Below are 25509 nucleotides of genomic sequence, written 5' to 3' on the forward strand. Positions count from 1 at the left end.
GGCTGTAAACACTATCAATAATTTCCCCCACTCTTTATCTGTGCCTAAACCTAAACGTAGATTCCATGAACAAAGCTTCTTTCTTAGAACTGCACACCTGTGGAACTCTCTTTCGTTTACTTGCTTTCCAGCTAACTACAATATGGCCGTCTTCAAGTCCAATGTAAACAAGTTCTTGATGAGCCGTTCCCTTTATGTAATCCAATTTACAAAAATTTACACTTCTAACGATTACTATATTTTCTTTTTGACTACTGTACACGCTTTAACCTTTATCCTCGAGTAGCCTCTTGGCCTTGATAAGTGGTGATTACTTTGTAAAAAAAAAAGATAAATAAAATAAAGAATAAAGCTGATTGGTTGATTGAAACATATGGAACGCAATTTAAAATGGAATTCATTTTTATTTTTCTAAATAATAGATACATTCCTCTCGTATCATTGAATGTTTACTCATTGAAACATGCTTTCGGCTTCTCTGGCTGCCTTTGCGATCACATTGGCACTGATTTGCTCCATAACAGATCTTCGAGGGATAAATTTCATTGATTCGTAGGTTCCCTTGATTCCACTCTCATCCTTCTGGACCATCAGGACACGGAAACTTTTTCTGTAGGCGGCCAACTTGATACGGAAAAGCTGAAAAAAAAATAATATATATATATAAAATAAATAAGTATAAGTTTATGCTTATAAATACATTTCAATCGTTTGATATCTCAGAAGAAGAAGAAGAAATATATACATATATACACACACATATATATATATATAGTTATATATATATATATTTGCTCTATCTTGTATATCGAACAATTTTTTATTTAGATGGGATAGTACTTATAGAATAATATTTTTTAAGACCTATAATCACAGGTTTCTATACCAGTTGATTGTTAGATAATTTTATTATGAAGTATATATATATATGTGGTTAAAAGTAAAGAAACTTTACCTCATGCATCGTGCGGCCAGTGTTAGGAAAGAAAAAAAAAGAGAGAAAATAAAAATGGCCGCCCCCTGGTATTTATGGACTGATGATCACATGATGTGAGGAGAGGGGGGAGGGGTATGCAAATGAGATGTGGTTGGGTCTCTCTATAAAAGAGCCATCTACTTTATTTTGAGTGTCAGTGTGGAAAGTGCAGTGAGAAGAGAAGAGAAGAGTTGGATTTTTGGAGTTGGATTTTTGGAGTTGGATTTTGGAGTTGGAGTTGAGTTCAAATTTAACGTCAATATATATATATATAGTAAGTTATAAAATATATATGGCGATTAAGCTACACTGAATATTCCGCATTTCATCCACTCTAGGATTCTTTCAGGCTTATGCGAGAATTTTGTGGTTGTCTCGCGTTTTTATATACGCATCTTCTTGGATGAAACACGGAATATTCAGTGTAGCTTAATCCTCATATATATTTTATAACTTACTAACTAGCTCTACCTATGTATTGAGCACTGTTGAAGTAAATACTTAAAGTTTAGGCATAAATTTATACTTTCGTATATTTATTTATGTGAGTAAATGAAGTAGTTTTATATATATATATATATATATATATATATATATATATATATATATATATATATAACCTCTGTTACTTTTACTAATTTCAAAATGAATTGTTCTGATTTTAAGTGTGATTTTCACAACGTTTCGGTCGGTAGAAGAAGGTCGGAAATTACATCGACCGAAACATTGTGAAAATCACTCTCAAGATGAGAACGGTAATCCGATGAATCCAAATGATACAAATAACCAATCCTCATCTCCAAAATCCAGAATTGTTCCAACATCGAATAAACTACCATACACAGAATTCTGTCACACTCAGCTTACTCTTTTCATTCGTTTTATTTTAATACAAAGAATTGCTAAAATTTTATTAAGTTATAATAAAATAATAAGTTATAATAAAATAATAAAATAATTAGCGGGACCTATGGAAATTCCACAAGGGACTCGTTCATATGTAATATATTGATGTTGGCATTCTATAGATGTTCAGTGTAAATGGAGATGCTTTGATATTATTGTAGCTTCTTTTGTTAAAACTGCAAAATATTTATCTAAGTTAGCACGAACGCCCGGTAAAACCCGGTCGTAAAGTATTTTGATTCTTGCAGATTTCGTATATATTATTATAGTTCTATCGACTTTTATATGTTATAAAGTTGCGATTTCAAAAATAAAAAAAAAATATGTCCACATGACTTGGGTGCATTAGCTTGAATCGAAACCGAAATAAAAACTTATGACAAAAAAAAAAAAAATAAAATATATATATATATATATATATATATATATATATATATATATATATATAATTAATATATATTAATATATAATTAGTATATATTAATATACCTGCTCTGTTCACTCATTGAGCACTATTTTGGTAGACACATGTTGTTTCATTGGATGTACTTCTAGGAAACTAAACTCTACTGGCTATATATATATATATATATATATATATATATATATATATATATATATATATGAGCAAACAGTTAATAAAATATGTTAAAAAACACTTTGAAATGAGTTAAAAACATATTTAATTGGAAAAGGAAACACTAGATAAGTGGATAGTCCTTAATCCGCGGAGTTTCGAAGAAATACTTTCCTTCTCGTCAGAGGGTAGGAATTAGCAAAATGCGAGATCGGATTTTGCATGCAGAAGTATTTGATGAAACAACAAGTAAGTCAAAGATCTTACTTAAAAACAAAAAAAAGTGAAGCAGAGGGAATATGGTGAAGAAAAAGGTGATTACACATGAATGGATAGTCTGGCTGAGATAATTTTATAAATATTAATTCTTTAATATTTATAATATACTTTAATTTTACCATTTTGGATCATTTTGGTAAATTTAATTGTAATTTTTATTTTATATATATATATATATATATATATATATATATATATATATATATATATATATAACTTGATTTCCTTCAGGCATAATCAAAACCGAAACAAAACTTATGAAGAATTCTTAATAAAATTATTTATATAAAAAAAATAGATGATTTAAGTGCCATCAGCTATGGTCGAAACCGAAACCAAAACATATGAAGAATTTTTGTTAAAATTATTTATGACAAGAAATAGAAGAACATAACAATTAAACGACCCGGATGTAAGCGTGACATACAAAAGAACACATGCGCTATCGTATTAATGTATAGATAAGTTATAATAAAATAATAAGTTATAATAAATATCAACCAGTAAATGTAATGAAATTAAGGATGACCACCCCCATAAGAGAACGGATGTGTTTTGCGATATTTGAACCCTGCCTTATGGATGACGAATACTAGCATTAACAAAGACGCCTTATAAAGTGTTTATTTTAACATCCATGGCAGCGAGTCCAAAGATGTAGTTATTTGATATTATTTTTTGTGACTCCCTTGTAAGGGTGTATAATTGTATTAATATACACATATGAGGTGTACGTGCCTTTTTCAAGTCTCACACAAAACACACATTCATATTTCAAGCTGTCATATACATACGCGCACACAAACATACGCGCCCACGTCCACACATGTACACATATTCACGTTCGCATACATACACTCACATTCACGTGTATATACACACACGCTTACGTATACACATGTACTCACACACGCGAACACGAACGCACACATGGACGACGTCACTTCCGTTTTCTAAGGAAATACACATGCGCAAAAGACACTCCGGAAGCGAGTATAAAACATGGAGACAAGCTGTTTCTAACCCTTTTTAGGACTAGCTCTCGGCTAGAGAGGTTGGGCTAACCAACCGCCTCCCCTTTGGGAGGCGCACGCTCGCGCGTCGTCAACACCCCTGCAACTATGTATGGGGCACGAGCTAAAGACTGTATGTATACATTCTCACTCTTTCTCTCTCCATCTACTACTAGTAACTAAGAACACCTTCGCGTAGCTAACTACTAACTGATGACAACTCTAATATCCTCTTCCTTGCCTACACGCTGGATTCTCATTTCCACTACAACACTCACTTCAATCCCACGTGCGAACAAACGATAGTGACCCGAACTTGAGACGAAAACACATTTCCTTTTCTTGCTACAACACCAGTCCTGCAACGAACACTGGTTACATACGCGCGGACATGTTATAACTAAAACGTTCATTTCTTTCAACAGCAAATAAACAACGTTTATCTTATCCATTAATTGAGTCTTTGTTTCCTTCAATTACATTCGTTTCATTATTCTTTTGTAACGGGATTGGGGTATTTGTATATCCTAGTCCCCTACAGAGGCCCCCAAAAGCACAAAGTACCAAGTGTCATATATAGGGAAACCAATTTAGTACATATGCGATCGCTTTCTAAACCTTATTATTATTATTGTATTGCGATATAATTGCGTTAATATACGAGGTTCGTTCCAAAAATAAGGCTTATTTTTTAACTCAGAAGCTAAAACGTTGACAAGCCACAAAGGCGATAGTGGTACCGGTAAAACAAGCGATCTTTTGTGTCCCAGAATTTATTTTTCTACATAGCCACCACCATTCTCAATGCACTTTTGTCAGTCTCTTTTGATGTCCTGGTTGTAAAAGTGCGAAGCGTGCTTTGCCACTCACATCTCTGTCGCCAGTCTGAAATCGACGAACCCATCTCCTAACAGTGTTTACATCAACTGCATCGGCTTTTTGAATGTTTAATTGGTGCCGAGGAATGTTGATTAATTTAATTTTGTCTACATGGAGGAATTCAATGACGCATCTCTGCTTCTGACACATGTTTATGATGGGGAGGTTGTGAGCACTGTCAATATTTGCAACAGAGAGATGAAACTTTAAGAACATGAGTGCCCAAGTTCAGTCATCACAGCAATGCAATTTGCAATCCCCTCTGATCCATTCAGGTGGAATAAAAATAGAAAGCATTACTTTTGGAACGTCCCTTATACATATTATAACATGTCCGTTACATATAACGCGTCCGTTACATATTATAATGCGTCCGTTACGCCCGAACAAAAAAAAACAACTTTGGCTGTTACATAAGTTAGTAAATAAATAAATAAACAAAAAAGATTCTATTGCATACCTTGAAGAATGGGTTATCCAGATCGGGGTAACGAAGGACACCAACGTCGACGATGCTGCGTTGGACTTCTTTTTGCTTCAGGAAAATTGTTTCAAAGTTTTCAATGGCAGCATCTGTGGCAGCAACAATGTTACCGTAATCTTCAATGTCAATCTTGGTGGCAGCAAGCACATCAGCATCCTGAACCAATCTCTCAAACCATTGAGCGACAGCCCTGATCTGGGAGAAAAACAAGTATAATAGATAAATAATAATTCCATCTAAGCCAACACACACACACACACACACACACACACACACACACACACACACACACACACACACACATTATTATGTGGTTTATTGTTTCGTCTATTTATCCATAGAATCTACATTACTGTTTTCTTAGGTTTTATCTATTTTAGTTTTAATTGCGTTGTTCTGTGCAGCTGTCACTAGCAATTCTCTTTCTCTGTTCAAGTGTCCTTTTCTTAATCACGTCCGGATGTTTTTGTGATTCTCTTCACTTGTCAATCTTATGAATTGTCTATGTAGCTGTTTCTCTTCCTAATTTTCTTTTTCTTGTCAGTATTGTTCACTCTAATGATGTCTCTTGCTGCAGTATTTCTGTGGTCAGTGATGTATTTTTCCAGGTCTTTCTAGTATCTTCCACAGTTTTCTACATTTATCAATCCCCATTCGTTCCTTATCATATAGCATCGATCAGTGTCATCTTTTGGGTACAATACATTGTGCATGGTCATTAGCTTCCTTGTCTTCTGATCAGCCTATAAATGGTCCACAGTATCTTATTAGTGATACTTTCTATTTACTTGCCTGCTCGCGAGGGCAGAGTTAGACACAACATTGCTTTTTGATGTGGGGATAATCAAGCTTCCCAAAATTGCATTTGCAGTGAGATATTAAATGGAGCGGTAAAAGAATCCCACTATTTTTCCAGCAGCCTTGGCAACAGATTTGATGCATGTGTTTCATTTCAGATCAGGAGTAAAGGTCAAGCCCGGTCCTGGATTTGACCTTAAAGTATATCCAGTGGTGAGGCCCCAGCTTGCCGGCTTTGGGGAGTTTGGAGCCACCCTTTAAATGCCATTGCTCCCAGGTCCACTCTAACCCGGAGTGGTAGACTTTGGAATTCCCTTCCTGCTACCTGCTTCACAGACTGTACTGATATGCAGAAGTTTAAATGTAACATAAACTAACGTCTAGTTAATCTTTCTCTAGGCATGGTCCCAAATAGTAGCCTCTTGCTAGAGGTAAACGCGAGTAAAAAAAAAAAAAATGGACCCTAATTTTTTCAGTCCTTTTGTTAAATCCTTTTGTCATACTCCCCAGGGCTTCCTTCACAATAGGTGCAACTTCTACCTTCTTCAACTTCCACAATTTTTTTATCTCCCCCTTAAGTCTCGATATTTTTCCACCTTCTACTTTTCTTTCTCCACATTCACATCAACTGGCACTACTATATCAATGATGATTGCCTTGTGCTTTTTTTTTTTTGCAACAAGACTAAATCTGGTCTCCTTGCTTCAATCGCATTATCACATTGGATATTCATAACCCGTAATAATTTCATATTATCTTTCCCGTCCTGCAAGTACCATTTTTCACTGCATTCTATTTTTTTTTTTTTACACGGTGGTCACCACTTATCAAGGCCCGGAAGCCACTCAGGGATAAGGGTTATTGCAAGTACAGTACGTTAGTGTGGAGATTTGATGAAGTGTTTACTTAAGGGGGCGGTTCATTAGGAATTTGTTAACGTTGGACTTGAAGACATCCAAGTTGTAGTCAGGTGGGAAGCAGGCAGACGGAACAGAGTTCCACAGGTGTGCAGTTCTAAGAAAGAAGCTTTGTTCATGGAATCCACGTTTTGATTTAGGCACAGATAAAGAGTGGGGGAAAATTTTCACAGTGGATTCGGCTTCCTCTTTTCTTGCATATATCCCAATGGATCTTTCTCACAATATTGTCATGCCGTCTCTTGTACTCCTTTTGAGCTAACTTCTCACAACTACTGACGATGTGTTGTACATTCTCACTATTATGACCACACAGTCGACATAGCAGACTTTCAGCCGTTTTATCAATGTGAGACTTTCAGCCATTTTATCAATGTGAGACTTTCAGCCATTTTATCAATGTGAAACTTCATATAATTTGTCCCAACCTTCAAGTCACATTTTAAAAATCAGGTTTTTTCCTTGTCCACTGCCTCTGGTAGAGCTCCACTGAATTGACCATTATTATTATTATTATTATTATTATTATTATTATTATTATTATTATTGGCTCATATGGAGCTTTCACACAGGTCATCATAGGTCTGATTGAAAACCTGTGGTGTTGCTTGGAAGCTGAGTGACAAGTCTCCTCAGGCGTCCAGCACTCTCCACCTCTTTCGGTAGTATTTGCAAATAAATTTGCGTTATCGCAACAGCCTTTCACCGTTGATTTCTCGCTGGCAGCGGTCATTGGTCTGTACTGGAATTTGAGTCGCACTAAGCCTCCCCAAGGTCCCAGTTCTCTTTGCGCTTGTCCAGCGGAGGTCTGGTCAGCACTCTCTCTTTGGTCTTTCCCTCCTCCTTGACTTTTCTCGGCTATTTGATTTCACATTTTTGGGGGAGGGGACGGTGATGGGACAATGGGAGGAGATGCGTGATGGGGATGAAGAACTTGTTGATGTGCAGCTTCAGTGTTCTTCATTCCCTGTAACGCTTCTTCATGTTTTGCCTCTGCAGCAGTTTGTCTGGCTCACGCATGTGTATTATTCTTCACATTCAAGGATTTCCTTAATATTTCAGCCGTTTTCATTATTTCAGTCGTTGTATCTTTGCAGCCATTCCTCTGATTTCAATTTCTCCGATTCTTTTTTCAAAGTTTTTTGGGATTGTTCCTAGTGCTCCTACTATTATAGGTATTATTATTATTATTATTATTATTATTATTATTATTATTATGAGATTAGGATAAGTCGAGATTCGAACCTTGTAAGCAAGGTTCAGAAATAGATTTAGAATTGGAATGTTAGAATTTTGCTATTGTTAAATTTCATATGAAATAGTTTGATATTGTTTGTATTGTAAAAATAATTAATTGTTCATTCTTTTATGAAAACTGAATTAAAAAGGTCAGCTAAAAAAGAATGAACAATACAAATTAAAAATATATTGAAAAAATAGGTTAGGTTGAAAAATAGGTTAGTTCAGAATTCTTTGTTTGCAGAAGTGTGTTTGGAGAACGTGTGCTGAGTCACGTGTGTGTTCACGTTTGGAACTACACATCTGACGTCATAGCAAAAAGGGAATTTCTCAGTATAGGAGCTAGTTTTAGTCAGAGTCGAGAGTCGGGCAGACAGGTTCGAGCAGTCAGCAAAGGCAATCGGAAAGAGTTGACATGATCAGAGGAGGGTCCCTTTAGAAGCGAAGGGAGAACATTTAACCATGTAGAAACGAATTTGAATTCCTGACGTCATCATCATTTCGACGGGTCAAATGAAATAAAGAATCACCATCGATATTTGTAACTGTTGTTTTCGTGTTGTCATTTAACAATTGAAGGTAATGTGTTAATCATCTTAATATGAACTTTGTATGACACCCTTCCAAGTAATGTGCCCCCCCCTTTTCCATCAGTAGGTAAATGATTCTCTCCTCTGATGTAAAAAGAACTGATCACCCTCTCTACTCGCTAATATGTTATAAGAATCAACAGAACTGTAATATGTATAAATGTCTTCCTTCTCATCTTCTCTCCCTCATCACCGTCGTTAGACCCGTATATATGTACCCGTCATCTTATATATGACCCCATCCCTATGTAACAAAATACTTATGCAGAATACGAAGCGTACTATGTTGTTGTTGCTGTTGTTGCTGTTGCTGTTGTTGTTGTTGTTTTGGGGGGGATTTTCAAGTTAAATCCAAGTTTTACGGTATCCTTAGTCTAATGAATTGTTAGGTGCAACTACAGAATATACAAAACGCCTTCCATTTCCCATGTTAAGAATTAGCTTTAAATAATGATTTTATCATTTTAGTATGGTCCGTATTCTGCATAAATAAGTGCCAAAACTAAACAGTAAAGTGAGTGGTTAACCATAGTCGAGGGCAGCCCTAAGGATCCCTTTTCAGTGGCTGCTACACTGATGCGTAGGAAGGGACGCAACTCCACTTTCCCTTGATTCTCGTCTTATGATAATTTGTGTTCGGTAAAGGAGTAACAAGTACCATATTTTTGAGTCTTTGGTATCTCGACTGAAAATTGAACTCTTATAATTTCCAAATTTTTCCTTATATATTCCTCAGTATACTTCTTTTATTTCTTTTTTTGTTTAGAATAACTTCTGTTATTTTCATGAATTGAATTTATTTTTAATTTCATGAAATCATTTTCCAGTTCTTATTTTCTAATTAATAATAAGAGAACAGCATTATTTTTCAATAAATCAGATTATACTGCACTTTTCCCCAATTTTGTAAAAAAGATTGCAATTTTTTTTTTTTTAACAGATTCAATATTTTATTGAATTTCGTTTGAAAATGATGAGCAGACGATCGCTTTTGGTACACTTTAAATGCTTGCCTTCGAATCATTATTTTATTGGTTGATTTGAGTCACGTGATGTCAACAAACACGCAGACGCCAATTTTATGATTTTGAGTGGTTTTATCTTAAAACGAGATTTGGGTGTTGATGAAAAAATTGTAACGTCTATTTAACACCATAATTTAGGGAATCTCATATAAACGAGAAATTGCAGGAACAATTATCGTAATTTTTTAAACCTCCACAGTTGTATCTGTTTTTTTTTTTCTTTCTTTGGTAGCCATTCGTTAAAGGATTCTCTACTTATTGGTATATCGGCAGCAGTGAACATTCGAAAATAAAATTATAACATTTATTTTTAAAATATTAAAGTTGAATTTTTCGTAAGAATAATGAAAATATATATTTAATGCTAATCCGAAAGATAATAATTACTTATTACATATTAAACGAAGTTCATAATTCAAAACACAAAATGGTGAAAAATTAAACGGATTCAAAATTCGGGTATTTATTCTTAGAATTTTAAGACCTGCAGTTGTTTTTTGTTTGATATTTTTTTGTTGTTTTTCTACATTTTCCCCCATCCCCTCATACAGGAAGTACATGTCCATTAGTGGACACCTGAACCATTAAACTAAATGAACCAGTTTTTATGTCACATGGGTCCATTAGTTTAGAAAGGGATATATTAAAATCTGAACACTATCTCTACAATTACACCGTAATGCAAAATAAGTTCAATATTAAAATTACATGTTCCATGTTTTTGTGTGCGAATTCACTTGGGTGTGACTGGGTATTTAGTTCTTTCCCACCACAAAAGCTGTGACACAAGGGTCGGAAAGTGGGATTGAAACAATCAGTGCTCCAGAAGAGGAGCTCTCTGACTCTGCAAAAGATGCCTGTGCAGACCCGTCAGCATCCTGACATTTCTTACAAGGTGCCTCAGGTGATTAGCGATAAACTAACCCCTTCTCAAAGAGAAAAGGCAAAACCTGGGTGGGTGGACCTCATACAACTGCAAAGAAATAGCATTACCCTGCAATCAACAAGGAACAGATCATTACACGAATGGTCTAATCTCTGTTAATTTTGGGGGCCGACGATAAAAATCCCTGCACTTACGATTGTTTCATCTACGCCTTTTCCAGCAAGACCAAAGCTTCCGAACTGTTTGTACTCGTTTCTGAAGATTGGTTCCTCGTCAACAGCCGGTTCCAAGAGTGAGTTTTGCATCATGGTAGACACGTAATCGTCAAAGCTTGGTTCCACGCCGGGATTCTGCGCGTTTATTTTCAGCATGAGTCGGTTGGTTCCGGCGATCATGACCTGGAAGAGGGAAAATAGAGGAGATAAAAATGGCGGGTAAGAAAGTAAACATTAACAAAAGAGAGTAATGATAAAAAAGAATAGACATATATATATATATATATATATATATATATATATATATATATATATATATATTTTAAACACGGTAGTGTTTGAATATATGGTTTACTTATGATGAATTTACTGGTGTTCGAAATCGTAAAAAACCGTAAGTAGGTGAGTGACGTTTTTTATGATTGGTTTCGATAGCAACCACGTCGCTTCAGCGACTACTGTTGCTACCAATTGATCACTCTCGCGAAAAGAGAAGTAACAAGTGAAACAGAGTGAATGAAAGCATAAAAGGGAGATAATTGGGGGGGATTTTATTGAAAGCAGACGAGTGCCGTACATTGTTATTACATATATGTATGTTATGTTTATGGGGCAAAAAATATAAGACTGAAAATAGACCAAGTGAATTTACTATCATGGATTACAACAGAAAATTGCGAACATAAAAAGTAATATGGTTAAGCTTAAACATGGAAAAGAAAAGGACAAGATATTCTAGTAAAAATAGACCAAGTGAATTTACTATCATGGATTACAACAGAAAATTGCGAACATAGAAAGTAATATGGTTAAGCTTAAACATGGGAAAGAAAAGGACAAGATATTCTAGAAAAACTATAATAAATTTATAACTTAAAATATTGCAACAGTAAGAATTTATTAAAATTCAATTTAACATTATATAATCAATTCTTAATGCTGCAATATTTTAAGTTATAAATTTATTATATTTATCTTGTCCTTTTTGTTTCCATGTTCCATATTACTTTTCTTGCTTGCATTTTTCTATTGTAATATATATATATATATATATATATATATATATATATATATATATATATATATATATATATATATATATATATATAGAGAGAGAGAGAGAGAGAGAGAGAGAGAGACATGACAGAAAAGAATAGACACCCATAGAAACAGTTTATTCAAATAAACATATAATTTATAGAACAAAATCAAAAATAAATGGTCACAAATTTAATAACTAATACTTGGTTGACATTTACTTTACTGTTTTTAATGCTAGGACCCTTCCAGTTGACGAATATCATCTTGAGGAATTTCTTGCCATGTCTGATGCAATAATTCTAAAAGTTCAGACTTCGAAGATCGTTTTCTTTTTGCAAAGGTTCCGGTCTAATATGCCCCGAAGGTTTTCAATTGGGTTCATATCTGGGGACTGACTTGGCCATGGAAGTTTATTAAGCACATTTTGACTCGACCAACGTTGCGTCGCCCTAGCAGAGTGACAAGGAGCTCTGTCTTCCATAAATATGCAGTTAAAGGTCAATTTTACCACTTGAGAATATTGGTAGGAGTCCTTCATGTAATATTGAAACATATTTAGCAGAATTGATGTTTCCTTCGCACTCCACCAGGTCACTCCAAATTGCACCCCATACCATAACTGAGAAATCTCCACATTTCAGGCTTAGCTGCGATCCTTTTAAGTCAACCTTTTGCTGAGTGGGTCGTCATGCCCATACCCTTCCATTGTCAGGAAATAATGCAAATTGTGACTCATCAGAAAAATGACATTGGTTCAAAAGGTCATTGGCCTCTTCACCATCTCACAAGCCCAATCTTTTCTGTGCTTGATATTTTCAGGACAAAGATAATGTTTCTTTTTTTTTTTTTTTTTTACACAGTGATCACCACTTATCAAGGCCCATAAGCCACTCAGGGATAAGGGTTATTGCAAGTACATTACGTTAGTGTGGAGATTTGATGGAGTGTTTACCTAAGGGGGCGGTTCATTAGGAATTTGTTAACATTAGACTTGAAGACATCCAAGTTGTAGTCCGGAGGGAAGCAGGCAGACGGAACAGAGTTCCACAGGCGTGCAGTTCTAAGAAAGAAGCTTTGTTCATGGAATCCACGTTTTGATTTAGGCACAGATATAGAGTGGGGGAAATTTTTCACAGTGGATTCAGCTAGACGGGTGTTTTTCGTGAAAGATTGGCGAGGGGGGACCAGGGATTGGAGTTCAGACGTTTCCTTCTCACAGTTCTACTATAATAGTCCAGCTTGTGCAGATACCTGACAGCTGCTCTGCGACTGACAGGAGCTTGTATTGCAATGTCAGAGGCTTTGCACCGAGGATTCTCTTTAAGATTTCTTTTCACAAAATCCCTCCAAAGCAACAACAACAACAACAACAACAACAACATAGTACGCTTCGTATTCTGCATAAGTACTTTTGTTACATAGGGATGGGGTCATATTTAAGATGACGGGTACATATATACGGGTCTAACGACGGTGATGAGGGAGAGAAGATGAGAAGGAAGACATTTATTTTAGAGGTCTGGGTCGACCTGGATGAGGTTTTGTGCACTTTTTACCCTCACTTGTGAATTGTACGATCACTCTGTTAACAATAGAAAAGGAACATTGAAAGATTTCTTGCTTTTTTTTGCATTGATTAAGACCCCCTTCATGTTGAGCCAAAATTCTCCTCACAGACATTCTGATAATGAAACTTTGGTCCGTGGCATGCTTCAATGTTGCTAGGTGCAATTTTAATGAGATAAAGTTATTTCAACACTATTCTTACCTGAAAATATAAATAAGCATATATCAATCGTAGAAAAAAATGTTTATCTTAGTGTCTATTCTTTCCTGTCATGTCTGTGTGTGTATATACACACATGCACACATGACAGAAAAGAATAGATACTAAGATACATATTTTTCCTAAGATTAATGTATATATATATAAAGACGAGTGGTAAGGAACCCTTGTGTTTTCCGAAACGATCGTACAAATAATTGATTTTGTTGCTGTTCCTTCTTATGAAACGGATTTTTAATTTAATTATAATTTGATTTTTAAATTATCAATCACATTACTAAATATTAAATTAGCTCTAGGATATTTACCTATAGAGCTTATTATATATCTAAATTACAACGAGCACTTTTTCTTTCCTGTATTTTAATTAAACTAGTAATTTCACTAATACATTAAAATACACTCTGCTCTTTAGACTATTGTTCTAATCTCCTTTAAATTTATATATATATATATATATATATATATATATATATATATATATATATATCTGTATATATATATATTATATATATATATATATATATATTAATCTTAGGAAATATATATATATATATTAATCTTAGGAAATATATATATATATATATATATATATATATATATATATATATATATATATATAAGTTTAGTGGTTCAAGTTAAATTCTGAAAATCAAATATAAACACATATATGCGTTTGTATTTTGATTTTCAGAATTTAACTTTAACAACTAAACTTATATATTGCTCTATTTTTAAATGTTGAGCTTTACCTTTTTGGCTAGAATCACCCTGAAAGTATTAACTCAAAGTAATATCTATCAGGATATTTCACTTGACCTTTAATCTGTGACTTATCTCGCTTATATATATATATATATATATATATATATATATATATATATATATATATATATATATATATATATATATATATATATATTTCTGACGGGAAGATTTCAACAAGGGTCGTTGATAGTTCTCAATAATAAGAGAGAGCAAGTTATATTAAAAATATTTTTTTTATGTAAATACAGTCATATCTTGCTACGATACCTTAATTTTTCTTGCCTGATGATATCTAATATGATTGAAACGGTCTGCACATCGTAGCAAGATATGACTATATTTACATTAAGAAAAAAAAAAAAAAAAAAAAAAAAATATATATATATATATATATAAAGAATCCTATGAAAAGAAAACACACCAAAATTGTCTTTAAAAGGAAAATAGCTAGCTAGCTAGATAGCTAGCTAGCTAGATAGATAGATAGATTACTTTGATGCTTTTTTATTATAGGGGATCACCGCTAATCAAGGTCCAAAGGACACTCGAAGATCAGGGTTAATGAGTGACGGTGAAATAAACCATAATCGGCAATCCTAATGACAGAACTTGGGTAGAAATTGAATTTAAGGAGCGGCTCAACAAGAAGTTGTGTGCATTAAACTTGAAAATGATATTCTCTCCTGTCGACCCGAAATTATTTGTATACCAAAATGGCTTACCCACAAAGAAAATAAAACGATTAACTTTTCTATATAAAGGTCTCCAGGAAGAGGTAGGCTCCGAAATGGTGCGTAATCTCTCCTGATTTCCCGACATTATCTAGAGACCGGAATAGAATTCGCCACAAGTTAAAACATCTGATGAATTTGATTCATGTCTGCAAGGTTAGTTGCTTCTTCCATACAACAAGATCTTCTGTTGGTCGCTCGCTTCATTGCGAATTTCTGCTATTGTTCAGGTAGAAAATATTATTCTTTAAAAGATTTGAGATAATATGATTTATGGAAACATCAACAACCAATATGTGTGCGATCGTTTCTGAGAGCTAAACGTTCGTGTACTGTTTGGTTGTTGATCTTGAATTCTTGGGGTCTAAGTAAGTGATTTTTCGATAAATCGTATTAACTCATCCCTTTTAAAGAGAGAGAAAGAGAAAGAGAAAAAGAGAGAGGGAGGGGACGTGGATAAAGAAAAGTTTTAAAGCCTCACTTTCAATTCGTCATCCAAGGCTTTAATGGACTCGCTGTTAAGATTTCCGTAACTGGCCGCTAAAGACGAGTGGTAAGGAATCCTTGTGGTCTGAATAATGTCGGAACTCTTGGTATTCTTCATGAAAGTCCTAGCCTGCTCCATCATTTCGCCGGCCGTTTTCAGGCCATTCATGACATTGTTGAATTCTGAAATAAAAAAGAATTAAAGAAGAACGGATACCCATTTAAACACACACCGGGAATAAATTTGCAGCTTGCATGAAGACTCTTTTAAAGATAAGCCGAAAAGTGAATTTAGAAGTATCAAATAATCCAAATTTAAAATTTAAATCCAGTTGAGTATAATTAATACAGTTGGAAAAATTCAATGCAGCTAAGATTCATGGAAATTGTTTTTACTGTTAGTTTAGTAATCCGATGATAGCACACTTGATCTCCAGTTGAGCGGTATCTCCAACATGTCACCTTCCATCGCTGGCTAAATTAGAAAAGCGCTTTTTCTGTCCTCTGAGGAGAAGAATAGCAAGAATAGCATTCTATGAAACTCTGCGGAATAAGGACTTTGAAAATTGTTTTTTGATGTATTCAGTCGAATATTAAATTTAATTGTAAATTTATTTTCTCCTATAAAAAGCTCTGCTCTATATTGTGTGTGTATTGAGCTTTTTTATTTGGTTGGGATTAAAATATCTATATATAAATACTGGTATTTATATAAGATTGTAGTTTAGCGTTGCCTATATCAGATAAACACTGCATCTCCTTTGATTTCATAATATACATATCGCTAACACCAAAACAAAACAACACACACACACACACACACACACACACACACACACACACACACACACACACACACACACACACACACATACATATATATATATATATATATATATATATATATATACAAAATTATTATCAACAAAATTTTTGCTAATTATTATAATGATCCTGCTTTTCATTTTTCATTTTTTTTTTTTTTATCGAGGCCCAAATTCCACTCGATGACAAGAACCAATGTATTATATAAGGTGGTAATGTAATAATCACTTATGGTGTAAATTGGGTAGAATTGGATTATTTATGGGGACGACTCAACGAACTTGACAAGGTTCAAAAGAGAGTCGTAAATCTGATAGGCCCTGAACTGGCATCTAAGCTTCAGCCTCTGTCCCATCGACGAAACGTTGCATCCCTCTGCCTGTTCTACAAGTATTTTAATGGTGAATGCTCTGACGAACTGCAAGCACTTGTGCCCCCACGACGTGAACACCATCGACAGACCCGACAGGCTGCAAAATCCCACCCCCACTCTTTAGAGATCCCTAGATGTAAAAGATCTTTCTACTCCAGTAGTTTCTTCCCCAGAACCGCTAGACTTTGGAATTCCATTCCAGGTCCCTGCTTCCCCAACTGTACTGACGCGCAGAAGTTCAAGTGCAACGTGAACCAATATCTTGCTGCCCAAATCCCTACATAGTACCCCAGTAGTTGTTGCCCCTGATAGTAGCCCCCTAACACCAAAGTGGCAATGTGCCTTGTTTGGGGTGAAAATGTAATAAAAAAAATTAAAAAAAAAAAATTATTTATATTGGATTTCAAGGCTACTATATTGTGTTCAACCGGAAAGCAGGGCAGCAGAACAGTGCTCCACAGACGTGCAGTTCTCGGAAAGAGGCTTTGTTCCTGAAATCTGCGTTTAGATGTAGACACAGATAGAGAGTGGGGAAAAGTTTTTATTCATTTACTAGTGTAACCACTTATCAAGGCCCGAGGACCACTCGAGGTTAATGGCTAAAGAGATTGTCAGTTGGATGTTCATCGCCTCCGCAAGAGGACTGAAAACAATAGATGGAATTGGTAGAAGATTACTTAAGAAAACTCTAATATCTAAGACGATGGCTTAACAAGTTTTTGTTTACATTAGACTTGAAGATGACACTGCTGCAGTAGGGTGGGAAGCATACTCGTAGTATCTTGTTCTACAGATGCTAATTGTACTACGTGAAGGCTAGAATTATTGAATAAAAGAAGGAAAGTGACAAGAGATAAAACAAGGAGGAGGAAAGAAAAGAAAGAAAAGAAAGAAAGAAAGAAATGGAAAGAAAAATGCACTTACTGCCTCCGACTCCTGTTCCTGAAGCGCTTGGAGCTGAAAAACAGAATGAAAAATCCTTGAAGCAAAACAACACATGTATGGTGTCCTAAATTATTGCATCGAAATAAAAGTAAAAGCGAAATCGTCAACAATAGTCGAGGGCGACTCGAAGGCTTCTTTTGATTAGCAACTACTCCTGGATTACCCCACTTAACCATTATCCTCACTTTATAGTGTTCAGTGACTAGCAAGTACCATTATTATTATTATTATTATTATTATTATTAGTAGTAGTAGTAGTATTGATAATAGCAGTAGTAGTAGTATTTATTGGTATGACTCGAACGAAGATTGACCAGCCTATTAACAAGCACTCTTACCATCATGCAAAATAACTAACCACAACAAAACAACATCTGATCATTGTCTCTTAGTGGCCTGAAACTATATATATAACTACTTCATTTACTCACATAAAATTAATATACGAAAGTATAAATTTATGCGTAAACTTTAAGTATTTACTTCAACAGTGCTCAATACGTAGGTAGAGCTAGTTAGTAAGTTATAAAATATATATGGCGATTAAGCTGCACTGAATATTCTGCGTTTCATCCATCTAGGATTCTTCAGGCTTATGCGAGAATTTTGTGGCTAACTATAACTGATTGGCTAACTAAAAACTCAATAGAAGGTGCGTATATAAAAATGCGAGACAACCACAAAATTCTTGCATAAGCCTGAAGAATCCTAGAGTGGATGAAACACGGAATATTCAGTGTAGCTTAATCGTCATATATATTTTATAACTTACTAACTATATATATATATATATATATATATATATATATATATATATATATATATATATAAGAACAAGTAGTTAATAAAACATGTTAAAAACACTTTGAAAAAGAGTTAAAAACATATTTAATTTTAAAAAGGAAGCACAAAATAAGTGGATAGTCCTTAATCCGCAGAGTTTTGAAGAAATATTTTCCTTCTCACCTGAGGGTAGGATTTAGCAAAATGAGGGATCGGATTTTGCTTGCAAAATTATTTAATGAAACAACAAGTAAGTCATAAATCTTACTTGGTAACAAATAGTGAAGCAGAGGGAATATGGTGAAGAAAAAGGCGATTTCATGTGAATGGATAGTCTGGTGAAGGGTAAATTATCCAATAACGGTAAAATCCCCAAATCCCAAAACGTTGGTTAAATTTCCATTTCCACAAGTAAAATCCAAGGGAATCGCGTAATTGGAATAGGTCCAAAGTAATCCAACACACACACACACACACACACACACACACACATATATATATATATATATATATATATATATATATATATATATATATATATATATAAGTCACTTTCTGGGGGGGGGGTGAGTTCCTTTCTCATAATTTCGAAACGACTGAGTCTATCTTTTGCAAATTTCACACAAAGCCAATTTATATGCCTGGCAGATTACATGGTCACGACAATAACAAAGCTCCTGTCTCAGTCATATAATATAAGTTAAAACGATTTCTGAATTAATTGAATTTCAGCTATAACGATTCAAGCTCAATATGTAGCGATAGATAAAGCCTATCTATGAGTATTTGTTTAAATAAATGTTTGGAGGTTCAAAATTTATAAACAAATTTGAACATTAGTGGAAATCTTAGAGCTCTTTCAGCTATCATTTCACCAGAAGAAAAATCGATAGCAATGAAAATAATATTAATGGTGAAAATAAAGAGCAATAAGGATGTTTATATATATATATATATATATATATATATATATATATATATATATATATATATATATATATATATATATGATTAGTTTTTTTTTGGAAAAAGAAATCCAGCAGAGTGCTCAATTAAAAGGAAAATCCGAAATATAAGAGCGTATTTATATTTTGTATTTTGTGTACAGAAAGTTGTTAGATGAGACAAGTCATTGGTACCGTCGGTTTCAAGCCTGATACTTAGGACCCTTTAAGATATCCATATCAAGCTCTCTTCAGCCAATACTCATCTGTGATGTACCAATGACTTGTCTCATCTAACAACTTTCTGTACACAAAATACAATATATATATATATATATATATATATATATATATATATATATATATATATATATATATATGTATATATATATATTGTATTTTGTGTATATATATATATAAAATAAAATCACCTTTTTCTTCACCATATTCCCTCTGCATCACTTTTTTGTTATCAAGTAAGATCTTTGACTTACTTGTTGTTTCATCAAATACTTTTGCATGCAAAATCCGATCCCGCATTTTGCTAATTCCTACCCTCTGATGAGAAGGAAAGTATTTCTTCGAAACTCCGTGGATTAAAGACTATCCACTTATCTAGTGTTCCTTTTCAGATTAAATATGTTTTTAACTCATTTCAAAGTGTTTTTTAACATGTTTTATTAACTGTTTGCTCGTTATATATATATATATATATATATATATATATATATATATATATATATATATATATATATATATATATATATATATATATATATATATTAGTGATGGGACAATTCTAATATTTTACCCGATTCCGATACAATTACCGTTTCCGATTCTCTATAAACTCTAAATATTTAACTAAGAAGTAGTTATTTTTTCACAATTATAGTAAAAACACATGTTAAATGTGCAGATATTTTCTCAAACGTAAAAAGCACACTTGTAAGTGATAATCTATAGATTTTAATTTCACTATTGATTAAAAATCAATAAATATTTATTATTTTATCATTATTACCAGCAATGGAAGATTTTTCTTTTAACAAAATTAAATAAAATAAATATAAAATTTAAAAGAATCGTTTATTGGAATAAGAAAGTAAGTACTAATTTTTCCGATTCCAATACCCCTAAAAGTTCAAAATTTTCCGGTTCCCGATTTGGATTAATCGTCTCAACACACACACACACACACACACACACACACACACACACACACACACACACACACACACACACACACACATATATATTTAAGGTGCCAAAAGGACGATTAAAATAAAAAAAAATTATTCAATAAACCGAGTATAAGGCGATTAAAATAGCACCGTGAGGGAAGAGAAAAAAAAAAAACAACAACAAAAAAGGGTGCTAATGCACTTATTGATCCGCATATTTTCAAGTTTAATTAAAGTTTTATATCTTTTTTTATTAAATTGTAAGGTTAAAGTAAAGAATAGGTACAGAGCACCCTCCCTCCCCATGTTAAGAATGGCTTTCTAAATAATAACGTTATTATTTCAACACGGATTAATAAGTGCACTAGTACCAAAAAAGACGCAAAAGGGAGGTGGTCAATGTTTCCCAAAGAGATTTAACGTTTTTAACGATTCCTTTTGTCGGCATAAGGAAAGTTTTCGAATCGCGATAGAGACAGATTCCGAAATTTTAAAATGATTTTTAGAATCCGCTCTACGAAATACCTCAAACCACTCTATTTTATACTGATTGGCACAACAAGCATTCTCAGCCAAATGCTGGCCAATCGCAGAGTCTAAAGTTGCAGAGAAAGGGAGACTCACAGATCTTATTCTACCACGGCCACCGAGAACCCTGTCTAATCTTGGATGGAATGGCCTGGTTTATACGCGTCTGCAAATGCAAAGAAGTCCGTTCAACATAGCCAGTATTACACTGGCATTTAAATTGATGAATAATATTACTATTTTGGATGTAAGGCAACCTTACAAAAAGAAGGAAAAGTAGGTCTAGTAGCATATACGAAAGGCAAGAAAACAGAGTAGAAGCAATTAATAATATTTCTAACACTGTTTAGTTAATTTTATCTCTTATCCATGGTAATTTTGAATAAATAGGACATTTTAAAAACCCAAATATTTTATTTATTTCAAATTTATTACATAATTGTTTCGGAAAACTTTACTGTGAAGGCCGCTAGCTGCAAGAAAGCATTCTACTCTGATAGAAAATTATTGATAGTTAAAAGAAATTTCTGCAGAAACGCCTAGGGAGGGTACTACTATGCATTGGGCACAAAATAATAATGAATAGAGAATTGGCTCTATAATAATAACTAGTGAGATCTGTGGAAATTCCACAGCGAACTCTTTCATATGCAAGATATTGATGTTGGCATTTTGTGGATGTTCTGCGTAAATGGAGACGTCCTGATATTATTGTAGCTCTTTTGTTAAAACTGCAAAAGTATTTATCTAAGCTAGCAGGGACACTCAGCATAACCCGGTCGTAAAATACGCCTAACTATGATATTTTAATTAATGCAGATTTCGTATATATTAGCATAGAGTCAATTTCCTATCGATTCTTATATACTATAAAATTGTGATTTCAAAAATAAAAGATATCTATATGACTTGGGTGCATCAGCTTGAATCGAAACTGAAACCAAAACTTATGAAGAATATATATATATATATATATATATATATATATATATATATATATATATATATATTAAGTAAAGCGATTTTCAATTTAAAAATTAAAAAAAAATTTTTTAAATATAAAAATCAAATTTTAATTAAATTAAAAATCAGTTTCATAAGAAGGAACAACAACAAAGTCAATTATCTGTACGATCGTTTCGGAAATCCGTGCTTTTTATTTGTGGTATACATGAAGTTATGTAGAACAATTATATATAGTTTTTTTGGTAAGCACGGTCTCCTCATCAGCAAATTTAGGAGGATTTTTATTGAATTTAAAAGACACCATAAATAAACCTAGCATTAAAAGTAAGGCAGATGAATCTGAAAAAATTGAAATAAAAGGTTTGGATTTAAAATTTATAAGAAAATTAATATAGGTTATAGATAGAAATGAGTAGAAAAAATATATTTTTTTGAATTTACATAATAAATTTGATTAAAAAATATATAGAGATAGTTACCTTTTAGTTTTTCTTTTCTTGAAATCAGGAACTGTGTTTAAAGTAGTCATTTAGATGTTTGCTATAGCTTTTTATTTTATTGAATGATGAATTTTAAAAGGGTGACGCTCGTGCAGTAAATTGTTTCCATTAGCGTATTTTGATTTAAAGACGCTACAGTTAATATATATATAGAGAGAGTATTTATTTTGCAAGTTTTTAAGGGGAGATAATTGTCATGTATTATTGACTTTATTTATTATTTGATTTACGAGTCTAAGGGAGGTAATTGGTCTAACTTAATTTATTTAAAATTAAGTTTTTTTAAGCTTATTATATATCTAAATTACAACGAGCATTTCCTGTATTTTAATTAAACTAGTAATTTCACTGTTACATTAAAATACACTTAGCTCTTTAGACTATTATTCTAATCTCCTTTATATATATATATATATATATATATATATATATATATATATATATATATATATATATATATATAGTTCCTTGAGTTATAATCGAAACCGAAACCAAAACTTATGAAGAATTCTTATTAAAAAAAGTAGATGACTCGAATACCATCAGCTATTATCAAAACCGAAACCAAAACTTATGAAGAATTCTTGGTAAAATTATTTATAGAATGGAAGGTTATAACAATTAAACGACAGTCACCCGGAAGAAAAAAGATGTAAGCGTGATACACAAAATAACACACACGCTATCGCATTAATAGATAGAAGACGAAATCTGCATAGATATTAAGATTAAATATCTCAGTTGATCTTACAACTGGGCAAAGCCGGGCGGCCATCTAATAATAATTGGGGCTATGACAAGAGAATATTCTTATCATTGTTTTGACTCTCGAGTATATATCCGACACAGTTAGACACTGTTAATCAATTGAGAAACACATCACTTTGTCTAAAAACATGCAAGATATTAACTGATACATACTTGAGAGTGAAAATAATGAAAAGAATATTCTCTTGTAAGAGCCTGTAGCAGCCGAATCTTGCTACAATCACAGGCAGGAGCTAATTCTCGCAGCTCAAGATTTTAAATCCATTTTCTCTCTGGCTTGTCCAATCGCAAACCAGCTCTTAATCACGTGACCGAGTACATAAAAGGCGAAATCTGAAACTCTTACTCCTCTTTCCTTCCGGGGCAGCAGACTTCGCCTGGGCCTTTGGCCCTAGGCTGAACGTAAGTACAGCAAGCTAACATTGCCACCTTCTAACTCCCATTTGTTTCCGGTCCTTGATATAGCCTTAAACTATATCCAGTGGTGAAGCCCCAGCTTACAGGCTTTGGGGAGTGTGGAGCCACCCTTTAATTGCCATTGTTCCCAGGTTCACTCTGACCCGGAGTGGAAGTACCTGTTATGGTTCCAACTATGGGTTGAATAGAAACCGACTTACAAACAACAAATATATTCTATTAAAAAATTTTTCGGCATTAAATAACCTGAAAAGGGTTGATATGCCGTAAAACAAAAACAACCAACCAACCATTATATTTAATAAGGGAAACTCACAGATCTTATTCTACCACGGCCACCGAGAACCCTGTCTAATCTTGGATGGAATGGCCTGGTTTATACGCGTCTGCAAATGCAAAGAAGTCCGTTCAACATAGCCAGTATTACACTGGCATTTAAATTGATGAATAATATTACTATTTTGGATGTAAGGCAAACTATCCTTACAAAAAGAAGAAAAGTAGGTCTAGTAGTATATACCAAAGGCAAGAAAACAGAGTAGAAGCAATTAATAATATTTCTAACACTGTTTAGTTTATTTTGCACTATTATCTTTTATCCATGGTAATTTTAAATAAAATTTTAAATAAATTGAAAAGGGTTGATATGCCGTAAAACAAAACAACCAACCAACCCATTTGTTTTTAAGTGCGGTATCCAAACGAACATTCTTTATTATGCTACCGAACTGTTCTTGTTAATACACACACACACACACACACACACACACACACACACACACACACACACACACACACACACACTACAATACTTAAATACACTGAAAACTTGGCTCTTTCTTTCTCCTTTAACTGGCCTCCTTTCTTCCCATGACTACTAGCTATAAACACGTGTAAACGGAACTGTTCTCTCCTCAACAAGCCAACAATATATATAAATCTATCTTTATACAAGAACGCTTCCACCTACTCACCCGTTTCTCTCTCTTCTACTAACGCTACTAACGAAGATAACAAATAAAGTTGTTTATTAATATAGAATGAAACTCTATTTCGCTGTCTTCATTCTATAAGCCCTAGTAATAATTTAAATGCATTTTAGCAGTATGCCATCCTCCAAAAACGTTACCATCATCGTCGCATACGTTTTAAACTTAGATGCTTACAAATGAACCGACGGGACTGCCTAGGCACTTTTTACAGATCAGAGTACCCTCCCCTGGGGACTTCTCAATTCCATATTCCGACCTTAGCAGTGGGAGAGAACTAAATACTGACAAGTTTCATTTGAACAAAGAGATACAGACTTACTTGCGGCAGCTTTTTGGGCACTGACGTCTGCAAAAGATAAAATAGAAGGTTGATATTTACAATAATTTACCAAAATAGAAAAAAAATAATATAAAATTTGCAATTTTTATTAAGAGGTATTTCCTTTGTGGCATATTACAAACGGAATTATTTTCCTTCCACTTTGCAGCGTTTATCTACAGCGGTAGCAGTGTCAGAAGTCGCCATTAAAAATTCGTGATAAAAACTTGAATAATTAGACTTACTATCTTTCGAAGTTTACAACTACTTGAAAAATGTAATTTAAACCCTATTTTTTTAAATAAAAGAAGCAAAGATCAAATTAAAAAATAATAACAGGTTTAATAGCAAAATATGCAATATTTATTT

At 33.5% G+C, this 25509-nt stretch overlaps 1 protein-coding gene across 1 annotated transcript in view; it reads right to left on the minus strand.

Moving 5' to 3' along the window:
• Positions 1 to 384: 384 nt before the first annotated feature.
• LOC145259853 (uncharacterized) overlaps positions 385 to 25509 on the minus strand; it is a 29579-nt gene continuing 4454 nt past the window's right edge. The window contains exons 2-7 of the mRNA XM_080117695.1: positions 25141 to 25167; positions 17719 to 17751; positions 15592 to 15779; positions 10764 to 10967; positions 5091 to 5309; positions 385 to 639 (exon numbers count right to left, since the gene is read on the minus strand). Coding sequence (XP_079973821.1) covers positions 454 to 639; positions 5091 to 5309; positions 10764 to 10967; positions 15592 to 15779; positions 17719 to 17751; positions 25141 to 25167 — 857 coding nt within the window. The 3' untranslated portion in view covers positions 385 to 453. The remainder of the gene's footprint in view (positions 640 to 5090; positions 5310 to 10763; positions 10968 to 15591; positions 15780 to 17718; positions 17752 to 25140; positions 25168 to 25509) is intronic.

The sequence above is a fragment of the Euprymna scolopes genome, chromosome 35 (assembly GCF_053919585.1).
Source record: "Euprymna scolopes isolate OS-2025 chromosome 35, ASM5391958v1, whole genome shotgun sequence".
Classification (NCBI taxonomy): domain Eukaryota; kingdom Metazoa; phylum Mollusca; class Cephalopoda; order Sepiida; family Sepiolidae; genus Euprymna; species Euprymna scolopes.